We start from the raw sequence: 19621 nt of genomic DNA on the forward strand, positions 1-19621 counted from the left end.
CTTTGGGGAGTTAGAAAAGGCTCTTCTTTAAGAAAAGAGTGAAGTGTGAGCATCCCAGGTGACTTGGAGGGGTCCTTCCATGGGAAGGAGATAACACATGCGAAGGCACAGAGGAGAGAGGCAGCTTGACTTCTAAATTATACCCCTGCCTTGTGGCTCGGCCTAGAGCTGCTAATATTTTAGTCCCTAATCTTTCCTCCACTACCTAACACTGGAGCCAGCATAAAGGCTGGTGGACAGGGGAGCTTTCAACAAGATGTGTGGGATTTCAGTTCAGAAGACAGAATGATAAGCTGATGACAGGGCCTCACATTTTCTATTACCCCTGGTGGGTTGGCAACATTCAACATCTTGCCCCAAATAATTCACTCCTGGAAGGGCCCGAGTCAGCTTCTGTCTCGGCTCCAAGCAGACACATTGGCTGGGATGCTCAATGATGGTTTCTTTCAACTGTAGATGGATCTACAGTTGAAAGAAACCACCCACCCAGAATCAGGATATGAGTCCTCAAAGCTATGTCTGGTCTTTACGGCAAGCCCAGGCACCATCACACACACCAAGGTCTTGTCCGTTGTCTGGGCTAGTTTACCAAGGAGGGCTGTGGGTGGCTAGTACAACGGAAGTCATGGAGGGAGAAGGAAATGCATATGACTGACATACCTGCACTTCCTGGCTTTCCAGTGACATTATTTGGTGGCAATGGTTTTCTTCGAGGGGGTGTAGGTCTAGGTGGCAAGGGTGGACGGCGAGTGCCTGGAATTGTGGCTAAGAGATTATATGACAGATAAAGTTGCCATAAGGATTCGCTCTATAAAAATCACAGGTTTTAAAACATTATAACGTTTGTTAAGTAGTAACTGAATGGCATAGATTCTATAGAAAAGTGCTAAGTAATTTCTGATATTTTTCTAAAGTAATGATTGTAATGTACTCAGGAATAATGAAGCACATTAGTATATAAAAACATCCTCTGGTTATAGATAAACATGTATAGGTATACCTGCCTTTTGAAAGACTGTGTAGATGTATAGAATTTAACATCTTTAGTTTCTCACATAGTCTCAGCAATAGCATTTTTGAGTTTCATTATCTGCAATTGCCTTTGATTTTGAGACTACAATTCTTATACCGTTTTAGCTTTGAATTGTTAAAGTGTATAATTTCTCCATTAGCGGGTGATCCACCTCACCCCCAAACTCTATGATGTAATTATAACTAAACGAACACTTTCAGAACTTAAACCATTACAACCAAGGAGCCCTGATGGCAGAAGCTAGAAACCCATAGAGAGCAGGGTCATCGTCAGTGGCTGTGCAGCGCACAAGGGCAGCTGGCACAGGTGTGTAAGTGGGAAGCAAAGTTTAACACCCACTCTGCTCATCCACCCACAAGCCCTGGTACGAAGCTGCCAGCCCAGAGGAAGGATACATTGTTGTAAATGGTTTACCTAAAGGATGGAGGGAAGAGGCAATATTCAAAAATTGCACAAGGTGCCTACTTTGCACTGAGGCTGGTAAGGCTAGGGGTGCCTGGAGCAGTCTACCTTAACCCAGATTTTCTTTTAAGTCTGTGTTATAGCTTTCTTTGCATAATATATGTTGGTTTAAAAATCTTCATATACAGCCCAGTGTGGCTCGGTGATTGAACCTTGAACCAGGAGGTCACAGTTCGATTCCTGATCAGGGCACATGCCTGGTTTGTGGGCTTGATCCCCAGTAGGTGGTGTGCTGGAGGCAGCCCATTGATGATTCTCTCTCATCCTTGATGTTTCTATGTCTCTATCCCTCTCTCTTAAATCAATAAAAAAAAATTCATTAAATTTTTTTTAAATTTCATGTACAACTGACAATCCAGAAAAATGCCCTGTGTCTTTAAGTTCTTCTTAGGAGACCAAAAAGTATGTGTGCATGTGCGTGCATGTGTACGGGGAATGAGCGGTGCTGACAGAATTTAGATCTGTAGCCCCAACATTAATACACCAGAGTAGGTTTCACAGTATCCTTTCAAAAAGCACAGAGTTCTTATTCAATGCCAAGATTTTCCAAGTCACCAGCTACATAATTTTGGCCTAAAATGTAGAGCATAGTCGTAAATTAGAAACATAAATCATTTCAGGCCCAAGGATATTGTAATAAATGACACAAGAGCAAAACTTGAACATGAGGAAGACTAGAACCCACAGTGACTCACCAGCATCTGTGCATTATGGCCCTTCAGGACATTATACAAAGTAATTATTCAATTGGTACCCATTAGAGGTTCTTATTAATGTTTAATTTGTACACAGAGCATTTTCATTCTCCCAAAGATAAGATGTTTGAATGCTTTCCTAGTAATCCCCATGTACTGCTAGCATGGCTCCGATGCTTTAGGGGCCGTGAGGACACTGCTGCTTTTGCTGCAACAAATGATACTGCAGTTACTGCCTACGGTCCAGCACGGAGCTGAGTAAGGGAGTCAGCATCCTATCCCTTACCTGGTTTTTTTGTGAAGTGGGTAGAGTCCATGGACACATTTCTACCAGCGCCCGATGGCTTTGGTGGTTGCTTGACCCCTATGAGCAGAGATAAGAAAAGGGAATAAATAAATATATAGCACAAATGTGTGAAATGTTCTTATTAACGGAAACTTGGTAGAGTCTCAGTGATAACATGCATTCTTCTTATTTATTTATTTTTTTTGTTAATCCTCGCCTGCGGATATTTTTCCATTGATTTTTAGGGAGAGTGAAAAAGAGAGAGGGAAAGACAGAGAGAAACATCAATGTGAGAGAAACACATCAATTAGTTGCCTCCAGCATGAGCCCTGACCAGAGCCTGGCCTGGGAGGAGCCTGCAACCAAGGTACGTGCCCTTGACTGGAATCTAACCCAGGATGCTCTATCCACTGAGTTGAATCAGCTAGGGTATAGCATGCATTCTTTACAGAGCAGGGGCACTGGTGATTTAGGGCCAGGCATTTTAATTGGCTTCTCCCATCTTCATATAGAAGAAATTCAAAGGGCTACCTTAATTGGTTGTGATATTTTCTATGAAGAGTTAACGCTTGATTGTGGACTGTGGTTTCTGTCTTGATTTTCCATGTTGTCTGCACAGCCTTCCTGGGTGGTACTGCCTCACCAGGGGGATCTCATCTACAGTAATTGGCCATTCTTTCCCAACATTCATGGTCACATTTTGTGGTTTTGAAAAAATTTCCTCCAACCGTTCTATCCCCATAAAAAAAAAACCTTAAAATTCCAATGTGTTTGGGTTTATACTTAATGGATTGACTTTTGAAATATTTCTGGAGAGGACTTGGCTATCAGACTGGGTAGGCCACAAACTGGATCTGTGCCTTTGAAATTTGTAAATTAATCCTGGGCAGGCCTAGTACTCCAAATTGCTATTTGAAAGAAACTGATCTGAAAATTACTTTGTGTGATATTTGAACTCCTAAACTTCTCAAACACAATCTGGTGGTTATTACTCAAATGATGAGTAATCATTTAGATGAACTCAGCCATTCATCTAAATACCCAGGCTTGAAGTTTAGGTTTCATCCTTTTAAAATTATTATTATTATTTTCTTTTTAAAGAATAGTTTATTGATTTTTATTGAGAGAGGGAGAAGAGAGAAACATCGATGTGAGAGCATAACATCAATTGCATGCCCCCTACTGGGGATCGAGCCTGCAAACCGGGCACGTGCCTTGACCTGGAATCAAACCAGCAACCTTTTGGTGCACAGGAAGACACCCAACCAACTGAGCCACAAAGGCTAGAGTTATTATTTGTTTATATTATAAAATAATCTTCCCTGACATGGCTGACAGTCTTCACTAAGAAAGGATAGAAACATATTTTTAGATTTAAAAAGTATCACATTAGATATAATGATTCATTCTAAAAGAAGAGTCCATACTCTCAGGATTCTACAATAATTCACATAGTATAAAATGAGAACATTTAATTAACATACTAGTTAGTACATTAACAGTGACAAACACAACCAAAATCATAAATTAAACATACAACTTTGCTTGCCAAAAATTAGATGATGTTCCCCCATTAACTTATGAAATTATTAATTATAACTACTGCAATAGAAATTAACATAATTAGTATTAATGTTATAATTAACATTATATACTAGCATTATTATAATTTTAACATTATAATAACGATTAACATTAATTTATGAACCCAAATATTATAATTCATACTCTCTGCTGCTTGAATAAAAGATAACATATGAAATATTAGTGAAAGCTTATATGGAGTCATGAATTAATTACTGCTAATTTGCGGTAGGAAAAAAATGTTTCTGGGGTCAATGACTATTTTGTGGCTAACCCTACAGGCATGGTGGAAACAAATGGCTCATTAATTTTCATCCTGTGCCCCGCTGTCCGTGGTAATGGGCCAGGGAAATGACTCATGCGGGTGGTTGCTCTGGGCACGGCATAGGGAAATGGAAAACACTTCCATCTGTGTCACTGGGATGCCCTGGCTCGGTGAGATTTGATTTACCACTATTGTTCAGGGTAAAATATGTATCATTTACTGAAGAAGGCTAGTAGGCTGTGTGTGCCTTCCCTATACTTCCTCATTGCCTTTTCTCCAAAATGTTTTACCCTTAAAAAAAAATCAAAGCATTTTGATTTGATACTGTGCAAGTACTTTACATGGTCAATACCTGATTTGATCCTTCTAAACCTTCTGGGTGGGAGATATGACCCAGGTCCCACAGATGAGGAAACCCAAGGCAAGGGGAGATTAAGCCGATGACCAAGGACTCACAGCTGGAAGTGGTGGGATTCAGATCCACATGTGCCTGGCTCTTAAGCCTATCTCTTAAGCCCTAAGCAGGATTGTACAGAATACTATCTTTCTCTTGTCATTTTTATTCTTCTCTTATTCCTCATAATGACTCTGAGTGACTTCAGCCCTAGAGTCCTATACTCTGTCTTTGGGTGTTTTAAAGTGCCACCACTGTGTGAGGGCTACATGGTCAGGACTGGCATGCCTGTATCATCCAGCCATGCCCCTGGTGTGCGGGACTCAGGATAATATAATACAAGGCTGATGGCAGATACCACCATGCACATGCCATATCTACCAGCCATGAGCTGGTGAACTGGAGATCTAGGAGAGAATCCAAAATTCTGCAGGATTACTTTATGAGTAAGACCATAGATATAAACTGGCTTCTTTTCTAAGTAAGGGAGCAATCAGCAGAAACCAGCCATTTCCTATCACTTTCTATAAAGGTAGAGAAGGAGCATCATATTGTTACGATCCTTAAATGTAAATACCCAAATCAAGAAAGCATCAGCTGATAAACTGGACTTCGGCTAGCCTGTAAAACACAGAAAAGCGAGTGGTAGACGAAACCATTGGCACATTCCCGTGAAAGGCAGCCATGGGGCTCAGGGAAAGAGCACTACACTGAGGACCAGAGCCTGCCTTGCCTCCACCTCGCTGTGGTTTGCACATGAGCTAGGCAGCAGGGTGAGCTCAGAAGTAGCAGACCAGTGAACTTCTGTTTCCCTGAAGCAGAGGAGAGCAGGTGAAGGCCAAAGGGAGCCGAGAGGAAATGGGAGGGAAAGGAAGAAGCCAGTAAGAGAGACACTGCAGAGAAAGAATTCTCAGGAGCTGGTTCGTCATCAGCCACTGTGGCCCAGTCTGTGATGTGAATTCTTTCCCCTCAGGCAGGATTAATCCACACATTTCCTAAAGTGCAGAGTTGTCTTCGGAAACACCAACACTTGAGTCTCATTCACTATGAGCTCCTGATGGCCAAACGGGAATTCTCCAACATTTTCTGGATTTACACAGTTCACCTCTTAGGAATTTATTGTCAAAAATAAAGTAATGATTCGGGTATTTTTAACCGCGGTAACAAAAAATTGTCAAAGAAACATCGTAAACTAGACATCAATTTCCCAAATGTATCAGAGACTCTATTTCCTTTAACCATAAAGGCGTGGTGTTTATGGATAATTGCTCTCCTCATCCTTGTCTCCAAATCTTAGCACCTAGCTAAAAAGTCAGGGGTGATGAGCCAGCAGACTGGAAGATTTAGCCACAGCTCAAACACATTCCTTAGATGTAAATACACAAATCAAAAAAGGAGTCTGGGATTTGGTTGTCAAGCAAACTCGATGTGGGGGCAGTGAAGTGCACCTCATCAGGATGTAGAAAAAGGAGTCTGGGGTTCAAGTATGGAACGTATCTGCCAAATTACATGTGCCAAGGTGGTTTCCAAATTACACTTCACCTAGCACTTAGTGGGCCTTCAATAAATGTTGGTTGGATGAAATAATAGCTGCACGACTCAGCAGCTTTCTTCTGCAGGGAGAAAGTTGAAAGCCTGCCTAGCACAGGGCTGGAAAACATTTTGCCAAGGGTCAGGTAGTAAATATTGTCAGCTTTGAGGGCCATATGTCTCCGTCACAACTATTCAACTCTGCCAGAGAAAGCAAGCTATGTTTCAATAACGCTTTATTTACAAAAGTAAACAGTGAGTTGAAGTTGGCCTGCGGGGCTCTAGTTTATGAGATCTAACGCATGCTTGTTGCATCTCTGAAGTTGGTTATAACATGTAGAACACATAAGTTAAGCTGAGACACAGCTCTAGAAGCCATGAAAAAAGAGATGCAGAGATGGTGACCGACCTAAAACTTCAACCTCTTATAGGCTGCTTTCTAACTTGGAGGTGGAGAAATATTTATGCATATAGGTATGGAATGTACATAAAGCAGGATAAAAATATGTAATTGTAAGATAAGATACTTGGCTCAAGATGGCTTAAAGATTTCTGGCGTTTATGCCATCATTGCGAAATTATTAGAGAGGCCCAAATAATCAAAGGTTGATAGTTTTGAGGCCTTAGAATCTTGCTTCTTTAGTCTTCTAAGGGCACAACCTTAAGAGATCTAAGACCATGAAGAATATGTCCTATAAATCCTAAACACTTCATTTATCAACTGATTTTATTTTATTATGAAGTATCTGGGCTGCAAACTTCAGCAAGGAAAACTATAGAAAAATGTATGTGAGATGGATATTAAAGATAAACATTCTGGGCAAGATGTGAAAGTTGGATAAGGAAGCAGTTGACACAGAAATGCTGTCTCATTAAGACTCAATGGAGGTTAGAAGTGAATGTGGATGAGAAAATGGGACTGGGTCAGAGAAGAAAATAAACTTAATGTGAATACCTGCATTTCTGGAAACAAATCAGATCAAAATGATGCAGAATCAAAGAAAGGTAAACTCATGTAAACATATAACTTGGAGAGAATATATTTTAAACATTCTTTTTCTTACCAATTTTTTATTCCCTAGGCAAATAGTTTGAGAGCTGTTAAATTTTCCTTTCATAAGATGCTAAATAATGTTGTCTGTGATTCCCAGTTTTTATACTGCATACTTCTTTTCTTAACCTTAGTGCACTGACTACATACGCCTCTACTGTTTTCAAGAGAAGTGATAAAAATAGAAGCCCTTGCTTATGTTCTTGATGTTAGGAGAAAAATATTTTACTTTCACTATTAAGTATAATGTTAACTGTAGATTTTTCCACAGATGCCCTTTATCAGTGAGGAAAATTTTTTCAAGTCCTAGTTTTCTGATTTTTCATCATGAATAAATTTTGAAGTTTGTCTAATGATGGTTTTTTTGTATTTATTGAGATGACCATTTTTCTCCTTTGTTCTGTTAATGTAGAAGATTACACTAATTTGTTTGAATGTTGAGCCAACCTTGTATTGCTGAGGTAGAGTCATTTGGTTGTTATGTGTTATTGTAGTTGACATGGAAATGTACCACCCAGATATTGAGAGGTTGACCTTGAAGGAGCTGACAGTGGATGCTATCTGCTGACCTCACTCCCTGAAGGTGGGCAGCAAGTGTTTCCCTGAAGGAAAATTCCGATAGACAGATATTAGAATACAGAATAGGTGTAACACAATTTGGTTGAGGGTGGAGGTGGACCAAGGATAAGGGGAAAAGTGAGCTCAGCTTTGTCTACCTATGCCTACCAGCCCCTTTCTACCAGCAACCAGCTAATTAGACTGAAAAAGCCCTGATAAGAGATTATGTAATGCTAAATTACATGAGTTATTACTACATAGTTGACTTCATCTATACAAGAGGGTAATATACGTCAGTTTGTGTTATAAGTGGCTCTGAAAAAATGTTTCTATTGTTGATAAACTAAAATGTAATGACTCTGTTTTTCCCTCTGAAGAACAATGAGCACTTTCCTAGTGATAATCAATGCTTGATTGTACTGAAGGTTGAAGGCTTTCAAGTTTGATCATAGCTAGTTGTTCTTCCATTTACTTTGTTGATATAAGTGCTTTCTTCTATTTTTACTTAGACAAATTTGAGAGAATTACTTTGAATATTAAGAAGTTGGCTCTGTTTAGAGCCAGATTGTTCATGTCAAGTGAGAAACTATGCATTGCCTAATCTCACTGTTGTGAAGAATAAAAGGAGCAGCTAAGCACAAATAGGAATCAGAACTGTTTCTTACTTTTCACGAGTCAGGAACTTATAGCAATTGTCTCATTACTTGGATTTCAGGGAAGTTAATTCCTAGAACTTCAGACACTATAATAACCTAGTACAAAAAAGACATTCTAAAACAAATCTAAATGATTTTTATACTGAATATCTCCAGGTATTATTTATATCTCTTTCTCATTAGGAAACCATCATGGGTTGATTAAATATATATCACTAAATAAATTATCATTTTCATGCTTTTTTACATAAACAAGCACAAATTTTGTACTAATTTAAAAAATATCGCCCTAACCAGTTTTGCTCAGTAGTTAAAGCTTTGGTCTGCAGACCTAAGGGTCTTAGACTTGATTATGGTCAAGGGCATGTACCTTGGTTGCAGGCTTGATCCCTGACCCTGGTCAGGGCACTTGAGGGAGGCAACTAATCATTGTGTCTCTCTCACATCAATGTTTCTTTCTGTCTCTCCCCCTCCCTTACATTCTCTCTAAAAATCAATAGAGAAAATAACATATCCTCAGGTGAGAAGTAACAAAATATATATATATATATATATATATATATATATATATATATACACACACACACACACACACACACACACACACACACACATATATATATATATATATATATCCTACCTAATAATAGACAAATATGCAAATTGACCATACCTCCGCTACACCCAAGCCATGCCCACCAGCCCAAGCCACGCCCACCAGCCAATCAGGGCGAGTATGCAAATAAACCGAACCAAGATGGCTACAGCCACCTAGAGCAAGGTTTCCCAGGCAACAGAGGGAAACAAGCTTTCCGCCTGCCCTTGACAGGCCTAAGCCTCCACTCAAGCTACAAAGTTTCAATTATAGAAGGTAAACAAATTCAAACATAATGGCGGCAGCCACGGAGCTGGAGAGACCAGGCCAGGGTTGCCCGCGGTAACGGAGAAAGCAAAGCTTTTCGCACACCCTGGCTGGGCTCAGGCCTCTGCTTAAGGCTACAAATTTTCAATTATAGAAGGTGAATTAACTCAACAGAAATGGCTGCCGGTGGAGCATGCAGGAGGCTTGGCTCCGCTCCAGGCTACAAAGTTTCAATTGTAGAAGGTAAATAAATTCCAGATACCAGTGCCTCCGCTTGGGTCGCCAGGGGGCGTGGCTGGCCTGCAAACCACCACAGGCCCCTTGCTCAGGCTGCCCCATGCCCCAAGGGAACCCCCACCCTTATCTGGGACACCCTTCAGGGCAAACCAGCTGGCCACCACTCCTGCACCAGGCCTCTATCCTATCTAATAAAAGAGTAATATGCAGATTGACCATCACTGCAACACACAATATAGCTGCCCCCATGTGGTCAAAGATCCTGCCCCCATGTGGACACAAGATGGCCACCACAAGATGGCCAGCAGGGGAGGGCAGTTGGGAGGCACCCGGCCTGCAAGGGAAGGAAGTTGGAGACGATCAACCCTGCAGGGGAGGGCAGTTAGGGGTGACCGGGCCAGCAGAGGAGGGAAGTTGGGGGCAAACAGGCTGGCAGGGGAGCAATTAGGAATCAATCAGGCTGGCAGCGGAGTGGTTAGGGGGTGATCAGGCTGGCAGGCAGAAGCAGTTAGGGGCAATCAGGAAGGCAGGCAGGCAAGCAGTTGGGAGCCAGCAGTCCTGGATTGTGAGAGGGATAACCAACTGCCCATTTAGGCCCGATCCCTAAATGGGCAGTCGGACATCCCTTGAGGGTTCCCAGATTGGAGAGGGTACAGGCTGGGCTGAGGGACACCCCCCCTCCATGCACGAATTTCGTGCACTGGGCCTCAAGTATATATATATATATATATATATATATATATATATATACACATATATATATATACATACATACATACATATATATATATATATACATACATACATATATATATACATGTATGTATAAATACATATATTATACATATTAATAAATATATATTACAAAGAAATGATGCCATTCCATATTAAGTAATCAAAACTATCATTTATGCACTTAGTGAGTTGGGTGTTTGAACTTTTATCAGATCATTGTCCTAGTTATCTGTATGATGCCTAGTGCTATAGATGTGACTAAATTAATGTCATTTAATCAAACAGTACAATTTGGAAACATTAATCCTATATAATAAAGAGGTAATATGCAAATTGGCCCTCATGCCCTCACAAGATGGCTGCCCCCACGTCATTACAAGATGGCTGCCCCATGTCATCACAAGATGGCCACCACAATATGGCTGCCCCATGTCATCACAAGATGGCTGCCTCCACGTTGTCACAAGATGGCTGGCAGAGGAGGACAGTTGGGGGTGATCAGGTCTGCACGGGAGGGCAGTTGGAGGCAATCGGGCCGGCAGGGGAGCAGTTAGGCATCAATCAGGCCGGGAGTGGTTAGGGGGTGATCAGGCTGGCAGGCCAAAGCGGGTTAGGGGCAATCAGGCAGGCAGGCAGGTGAGTGGTTAGGAGCCAGCAGTCCTGGATTGTGAGAGGGATGTCGAACTGCCAGTTTAGGCCTGATTCCACAGGGTTCGGGCCTAAACTGGCAGTTGGACAACCCCCGAGGGGTCCCAGATTGGAGAGGGTGCGGGCTGGGCTGAGGGACACCCCGCCCCCCCCCGTGCACGAATTTTGTGCACCAGGCCTCTCTAGTATTACTATAACAAGGGTGATCAATTGCCAATTCCCCTTCTTATTTAAATATTATAATCAAGATTTCTAACAGATTTAAGTCTCTTAAAAGTTATAATGGTATTTGTGAAATTATAAAGTTGAAAACCAAATTATTTCAGTCTCAAAGACCAAGCCTGTGTATAGGACTTATTTTGAAATGAAGGAAAACAGCTATTTTGATATTTTAATTCAATAATTCATATTAATCAGAATCTTTTGAAGAATCAAGCCTATGTATGGTAGCTAATTTGGTGAACTGGGTTTAGAAAAATGATAAATTATTCTTTAATTTTTCAGAGACATAGGATATTTTGATTTTGGAATGCATTATAATTTTCAATTCCTTAAGCTAGGAACTTTCAAAACTAGTAAAAAAGAAATTGAAGTAAGAATTCAACAAAACTATAAAAATTGAATGAAAACACTTATAGTTTTGGCAGCATCAAAAGGAAATAAATTTGTGATCATTACCTGTTCCCATTTCATTCCCTTTGGGCATCCCACTGGGTTTGAGTCTAGTAGGTCTTGTAGTTGTTTTATTCAGAACTATAATAAAGTGGGAAAGAAATAGTTCAGACATTTTCTTATAATAATTTGTAGCCAAGGAAAACAAAACTTCCCAGAGAACTGTAAATCATTTAACCAAGCAATAAAAAAATGATGGCTAACCAAAAATTATTGTTCAGAATATAGAAACCACAATTCTGGTATAAAAATCATAGGCTTGTATTTGCAAATAGAAACCTGGGTTTGTACTCTAATGTGATCACTGGGCTTGAAAAAAATAACTGGCAAAGAAATTTATATTTCTAAATGGGAAATATATTTCTTCATTTATAAGCACTAGCTATGTTCCAAAAATGAACTGAAGAACAATTAGGACTACCTACGCTAATGAAAAAATAAAATTTGAAGTGTATTTACTTGTCAAGGCCTTAATTCATAACTCATAAGTTGATGATCCTTTTGCATGAGTCTCTAGGTTCAGATGCTCCTTGATAATCCTGGTACAAGTCCATCATTGAACACAAAACTATAATAAAAGCATTCTTTCCTGCTCTGTTGACAGCCATAGCATTATCAAAACTTTAAGAGGTCACCTGTCTTATCCTTCGCTTAGAAGGCTCGTTAAAGAAAAGAACTAAATATACCATGGTTAAGAGAGTAACCATTGGACCCTGATTGCTTGACTCTGAATCTACTTCCTATCTCTTCTTCTGTCTTAGCTTCCTCAACTCTACCTAACAGGACACAAGGCAAATACTCAGTCAATGTTAGCCATTAGTGCTACTATTCATTATTTTGTAGAAACACTTAGTCCTCAACACCAGTTCGCAACAGCTATCATGATACAAAAGTTACATGGAGGCATACTTTTTATAAAAGACTTCTGTGCCTAATGCATTTAGGATTTGGAGGATTACTCTAAAACTTATTGGCTTTCCATAAACCAAAGAATAGAAAAAATTATTTGTACTTTCTTTCATGTGCCTGGAGAGATGTTAACCAAGAACATTAATTTATAAGCCAGTTTCATAATTTATAAATTCAAGAAGACATTTAGAAACACAGTAGAAAAAGGGTAGAAAACACCAATCTTTGGTCTAACTTGTACTTTAGCATAGAAGTTATTTATATGGCTCAAATCAACCCCTCCAGTTAACTCTTCCCTAACAAACTCCAGTAAGGGAAATCCTAGAACCTCTGAGAATTTAGTAAATTTAAAGTATTTTCTAATGTTTAATTATTACTTTATTTTTACTGGTTAAAACCTGAAAAATGATGTGCTTTTTTTTTTTTTTATCATCAGAAGGAATAAAGTAAAAATATTCTCCCAGAACAAGAGCCCTTTATACTGAAGAGATGATCTTTTCTTTAATATATTTTATTGATTTTTTACAGAGAGGAAGAGAGAGGGATAGAGAGTTAGAAACATCGATGAGAGAGAAACATCGATCAGCTGCCTCTTGCACACCCCCTACTGGGGATGTGCCTGCAACCAAGGTACATGCCCTTGACCGGAATCGAACCTGGGACCCTTGAGTCCACAGGCCGACGCTCTATCCACTGAGCCAAACCAGTTTCGGCTGAGATGATCTTTTCTTAAAAGATAAATAATATTTGACTTGTATGCATGCATATAAGCACAACCAATAGAACAAGACACTGGTGGTGGGGGAGCAGTGAGGGCAAGTGCTGGGGGGTAGAGGAGGCCGGGAGGAGGTCAATGGGAGAAAAAAAAGGAGACATATGTACTACTATTTGTAATACTTTAAACAATAAAATAAAATAGATTAATAATATTTGAAAGCAAGTAATATGTCACACAGAATGTTAATGCTACCTATAATTGTCATGGAAAATTGAAAAAGTGTATGTGTGTGTGTGTATGTATGTGTGTGTGTGTGTGTGTGTGTGTGTGTGTGTGTGAGTTATGCACAAATACTATTTAAAAATAATTTTATATTGATAAAGTTCTATAGTGGTCTCTGAATCTGATCCTCCTTAAAAACCTCACTCAGGTCTTGTCGGTTCCATGGTTCCATCATTACCTCTCCACTTATCTGCAAGGATCAGAATTTCTGTATGTCCTTTATTTCAATTTAAGTATATAGTTCTTCTTTAGTACATCTAGCTGTTTTAATACATTTTATATCTTCTCAGATGTGCTGATTGTTTGGGTCACCAGAAAGAGAAACAACTTACCAGGTCTGATGTCTGGTTTTTCTGGTGTTTTGGGCCTCACAGGAGTGGTGTACAATCTGCGTGGTGCTGAAACAGAGCAAATGCTTCATGTTTAATACCCTACACTCCAAAGCCCACTAAATCGAGATTTGGAACCCTAGAGACCAACAATTTGTACATTGTGCATGGAAATGGAAAGAACATTCTGCAACCGCCAATTAGGCATTACAGCACTGAAGCTAAAGGAAAATAAAATAAGTGAAAGTACTCATGATTGGATATTAAAATGCACATTGTCAGAATGAGGTAGGTAATTTCTAATGTGTGTTACAGATGTCATCATTAGTCCAATTTTTCAAGGACATTTACTTTACCAGATGGTTGCTTAACATGGTAAACATAAAAGGCAGCCAAGCATTCATCCATCCATCATCCATGTGTCCATCTATCCATCCATCCACATCACTCAATTAGGTAGTCACTGTGAAACGCTATTTTGCCAAAAAAGACAAGTAATCTTAAAGGCAACACATAAAATATTTTGAGGTAGGTAAGAAGAAAAGAGTAAAAACATGTGATCTCTATCAAAATGTCCTGGCTCATGAACCCTGAAATGAATCAATGCTCACTTAGTGCCATCTATTACAGCGTTCGGATGAGAGAAAATAGCCTCAGGGGTCCTGCCCAGCAGTCTAGGGAGAGCAAGGAGCAAGAACTCAGACAAGCTCTGGGACCAACACATCAATTTGTCACTCCCTGTTCCTGTAATCCGGGGCCTGGCACAGTGAGGATTCCAACTGAAGATTTGTTGAATAAATTAAAAAATGAGCGAGCACTGTAAACGGGCAAATTCACAAGAAACTCAGGTTGGTTGCTTCCTAAGGTTTTAAAATATGCATTTATCCAGGAATTTGTCTGTTCTTCCCTTCCCTCCTCTGCCCCCTTGACACAGCACACTGCCTCCTAACTCCAACTTTCTTGGTCATGCTTTAGCTAAGACTGGAGAAAAAAATTATTTTTTTAAAACTTGTAAGTAAATTACATTGCTTTTGTTCAGATCTTGAGGGGGTATGTATGTAACCATAAATCAGCAATGCTTTGCCTAACAAGTTAAAAAACACACCTGCAAAACAGATTATAATGTAGCTCATTTATAAGCTTCCAATGTGAAGACTGATGAGCAGAATTTTGTCATATTTCAGGCCAAAACCAGCAGACACACACTGATATTCTCTGTGGATTCAGTGTGGGCCCTTCAAAGTGTAATAACTAGAGTGAACAGAGGCATTGATGCTACAAAATATGAATTCTTACACACCCTACAATGCGTGATGATGATTAGTCCATGTTTTTCTTTAATTTTCTTCGAGAATGATAGGATTATCTGTCAATTCAACATATTTCAGGTTTTTATATTAATTTCTTCTGTGTTAGATTGCTTTCTTTTAAAGAACTAAATGATCATGGTTCTTATTAGTCTCATTTTAGAAGAAATTTAAATTTTAAAAACTTTAGTTAGAAGAGACTTAGAGAACACAAAAATAATCAGCACTATATTTATTATTTCAAAGTCACAGAATTTTTTATTGTTCCACAGTCTCTACTTAAATCTAGAAATAACTTTTATAAAAAAAGCCAAAATATAATTTTAAGTTTAGGTTGTGAGTTACTCACATATCTCATCACCAAATAACACATGGCCTTGAGAAATCTACTCTAGGGTTTCAGTTTTAAAGAAAAAAAAAAAAAGGACAAAGGAGCTTTGTGACAATGTAACTCTGTAAACATCATCCCCATGTAGATTTTGGTGACCAATAATAAAAATAACTTTAAAAGATGGCTTCATATCTGAATAGTTCTATAAAAATCTATGTAAAATGAACTTTAAAACTAAACAAACAGGGATTATTAGAGAAACACTGTGAATGATATACCGTATTTTCCGGCGTATAAGACGACTGGGCGTATAGAAGATTTTCCTGGGTTAAAAAGTCGTTTTATACGCCGGAAAATGCGGTATGTTCTGCCCAGTACAGGGAGAGGGGACAGAGTATATTCAACTTTCCCTGGGTGGGTAAGTATCAGGGGCTGCAAGCCGTAAAATAATGAAAATACTTCCCAAATGCGCCTGGCCAAGTGGATTTCTACTACGGGTTGAGATGAGGACGGCAGAGCGGAAGTGTATGAGTATTTCAGGGTGCAGAGTGCTTCAGGGAACTGTCTCAGTAGATGATGGAGCGAAGGCGCACAGAGGAGGTGCTGGAGTTTCCTTGGAGCACTGGGGCCCCATGTTTGAGGGGTTGGAGGGCATGCGTAGAGTGCAAAGGTCCAGAGGAACAATTTCACCCCTACAGAATCTGTATCAAAGTATTGTGTGCTCCTAATGCTTGATGTTACAAATAGAACAGCACAGCACATCCAAAACAAAACAGTTGATTGGCCGCCCCTTCTCTAGATCTCAGGCAGACGTTTATGAGGACTGGGCCAAAAGGTGTTCCTAGAGACACACATCATGCCTTGACTAAAGTTGACCCTCTGCTCCCAGGTAGGGCTATCAGGCTGGGCCAGGTTGTGGATGTTACTCTCATCCTTAGATGGGTTCTTTCCTAGGATGTCCCTTGTCACCTCATGGGAATGAATCTCTGGTGAGCCACTCTCAAGATCCTTGGCACAGTCTAGAAAAGTGTGACTCCCAGGCAATGCAGTTGAGACTTAAGCTGAGGATCCTCAGAACATAAGAAAATAATTAAAACATAGTATGCTATATCACGATGATAAGAGAATTCACATAATGATATCAAATCCTGGATAGACATCTGATCAACTGTGAAACTTCTATCTAAAAAAACCATGTTCTAGAAGGAATTTGGTAAGAATTCTACATACATTTATACTGGAAACACAATACCGATATTCCCATTAAAGTAAGAAAATGCAAAAATAAAGAACAGCCCTATGATCTTTCATCCTCAATTCTGAAACCTATAAAGTTCTAAAAAGCTGAAGACTTTCTCATTTGATAACAAGACCTGCACTGAATAATCTTTATTGTTCCTGCTTAGTGTAAGTACTTATATAGTTTCCTGCAAAAAATTAATGTGCTTGATTATGATAATCCAGATATCTTCTATTAAGCCAAACATTAAAGAAGTTTGTAAAAACATAAAAAAATAAACGTGCAAAAAAGAGGGTGGAGTATGGATGTAATATGATTAAACATCTGTTACTAATGAGGATGTGGGAGGGCTGTCAGTATATTAGGCTTCTGTGTAGATTTATAAACAAAAAGTGAATAAGTAGAAAGGTGATAAAGCAAATAATAAAATAAACACTTAAAACATAATAAAAATTAAACCAAACAAGTAAAAAAATTTACAAAAATTATGAGAACTGTCCTATGTTGTAGTGTTCAGTCACACTTATAGAAGAAGTACATACTGCTCTACTTACTATAAAATATACACCATAAAATTAGACTTCTTTTATTTGTTATCATTTGCTCTCATTATTTCAAATTTCTTCCATTAAATTCCCACCCCAAAATTATAATAAACAAAAGAATAAAATAAATTTGTCTTCTAATTCCTTAAAAAATATTTGCTTTTGTTTTTAGGGCTTATTTCCATATGAAAGAGGCAGAGATGGGCAAAGGGGGTCATTTGGGACAAATAAGAAAGAAAGAACACACAAAAATACTGGAAATCCACAATGGTTATAACCCAGATAGGATAAAAACATCCTTCTGAGAGCATGAGATAGAGGTTTGTGTAGGTGAGTTTAATATCCACAACATAGAAAAGAAGAAATTAAAAAAGGACATTCCAGAGTAAAGTTTCCTGGAAATTTAAATATTAAATCATCTTTAAAAACTGAGATATCTTCTTACTAGTTTCCTTCATTGGGCCACATATCAATGTGTCCAGCAAGTTGGGCACAGAAAGAAAAAGGAGGAAAAGAGGAGGGTGGTGGGGAATAGGGCAGAGGGAAGGTAATAAAGATTCTTATTTATCAGATGTAGAAAATGAGGCAAATGAAGGTCAATCAAGGAATAACAAAAGAGAGCTTTCATTGTTAGTTATCAGCCATGCATTCACAAGTAAAGCTCTAACTAAAAAAACTTGTCTTCCCTACATCCACTGATAGTCATATGGACATTAATATTTGGCTGATGTCCTGCACCTATGAAATGAGAAAAATCAAGTAATTCACTGTGATGAGAAATTACACTCTGTAAAGAAATTGCATTTCCTAATTTAAAATGAAGAAAAGAAGGTTACTATACAGAGGTGGGGAAACAGTATTACCCCGAGTTGTCTTTGCCAATTCAGTTGTTCGTGGAATCCTAGTTGTGAAGAGCTCTTGGGTGGCTTGGTCTGTTTCTGCTGGAAAAGCACAGGAAGGTGGCTTGCTTTAAATAATTAACATTATAAACAAGTGATAATAAAAGGGTAAATTGCATTTATCAGTATGCCCAGTAATCATCATAATTCAAAGTTAATAGTGCATTTTAGTAACTCTCTTTTATTATATTTTCTCTCTTCTTGCACTAGTTATTGTAATGATTTTGAAACGCTTTTAGCTCAGGATCATTATTTCATGATACTGGAGGTGATGATACTTGGATGTGACTCCTAACGGCCTTCGTGTCTTTTTCCTATTCCATAAATTATTCCACAAGTTATTTGGTGAGCTGGAAAAGAAATAGATCAGATGAAAATATGTCTATTTGTACCATATAAGGATACATTTTATTTTCCTCATGTGAAAAGCAAAGTTCATGTTTATTGACAAATAGACACACTTCTTCTGACCTCTCCTCCACCCCATCAAAAAAAAAAAGTATGGTAATAGTTCCACCTTCAATATTATCTTTTATCATTACCACATCATGCAGACAGAAAATTGTTCACTTTGGCACATACTGGATCCAAGGAAAAACTTTGTGCAAATAATATATTGTCATCTTTTTTTTGTTTTGTTTCTGTTCTGCTTTATAATTTGGATTTGGCTCAAGAGAGATACTGGAGATAAATGACAGGTGATGATTCTTGCTTCAATAAACCAAGATACATTAAAAAAAATAGGGAGTGGAAGTTGGATAATTAGCCTATCTGGCAGAGGTTCTTGAAAGTACTTTTGATTTCATTTTCATGGGTGATCTTGACTTTGTGGGCCTAGACTACAATAGATGAATATTTGGTAATCAGGGTATATTTGCTCATTCAGTTTTTAATTTTTTCTCTAAAAGAATTTTATTTTAAAATGTGATCCATAACTTCATTTCAGCAGCCATATATAAAGAATGAGTTTATTTGAAAAGGGAAGGAAGAAAGGGAAATAAGGCCACTAATTTAAACACAGCCCTGTGTGATGTAGCATGGACAAAGGAGCCAGAAATCACAGGCTGGGAACACTTGTTTTCTGGTTCATTTTCAGCCAAGAGTCAGGCAGACTGGGATTTCCCACACTATGAACTCCCCGAAAGCATGGCCAGCTCATCCCAAACAGCTGTCCTGACTCATCCATCAACTTTTCTCCATGTGACCTGCATGCTCACCACATTAGACTGGCCACCAGTCTGCCGGGTGCCTCATTCCCATCTGTCTTTAACCTGAAAGGACCTTGCATTTTTAACTTCAACTGTCACTCCAACTTAAACACCCGGTGTAAATGTCACCTCTTCTGTGAAGCCTCCCTGATGCCTGCAGGAAATTGGCTTGTTCAGCATGTTGC

The 19621-nt window shown here is 38.9% G+C and overlaps 1 protein-coding gene across 31 annotated transcripts in view; it reads right to left on the bottom strand.

Moving 5' to 3' along the window:
• The window catches only part of ABI3BP (ABI family member 3 binding protein), a 245497-nt gene that overhangs the window by 40661 nt on the left and 185215 nt on the right, over positions 1-19621 (bottom strand). For 29 of the 31 annotated variants that reach the window (XM_079766383.1, XM_079766388.1, XM_079766365.1 and 26 more), the window contains 5 exons: positions 18193-18270; positions 13910-13975; positions 11675-11749; positions 2477-2554; positions 661-765 (listed from right to left, as the gene is read on the bottom strand). In XM_079766383.1, coding sequence (XP_079622509.1) covers positions 661-765; positions 2477-2554; positions 11675-11749; positions 13910-13975; positions 18193-18270 — 402 coding nt within the window. The remainder of the gene's footprint in view (positions 1-660; positions 766-2476; positions 2555-11674; positions 11750-13909; positions 13976-18192; positions 18271-19621) is intronic. The other 2 variants (XM_079766391.1, XM_079766386.1) reach the window with 1 other exon arrangement.

This window comes from Cnephaeus nilssonii (assembly GCF_951640355.1).
Source record: "Cnephaeus nilssonii genome assembly, chromosome: 3".
NCBI classification, from domain to species: domain Eukaryota; kingdom Metazoa; phylum Chordata; class Mammalia; order Chiroptera; family Vespertilionidae; genus Cnephaeus; species Cnephaeus nilssonii.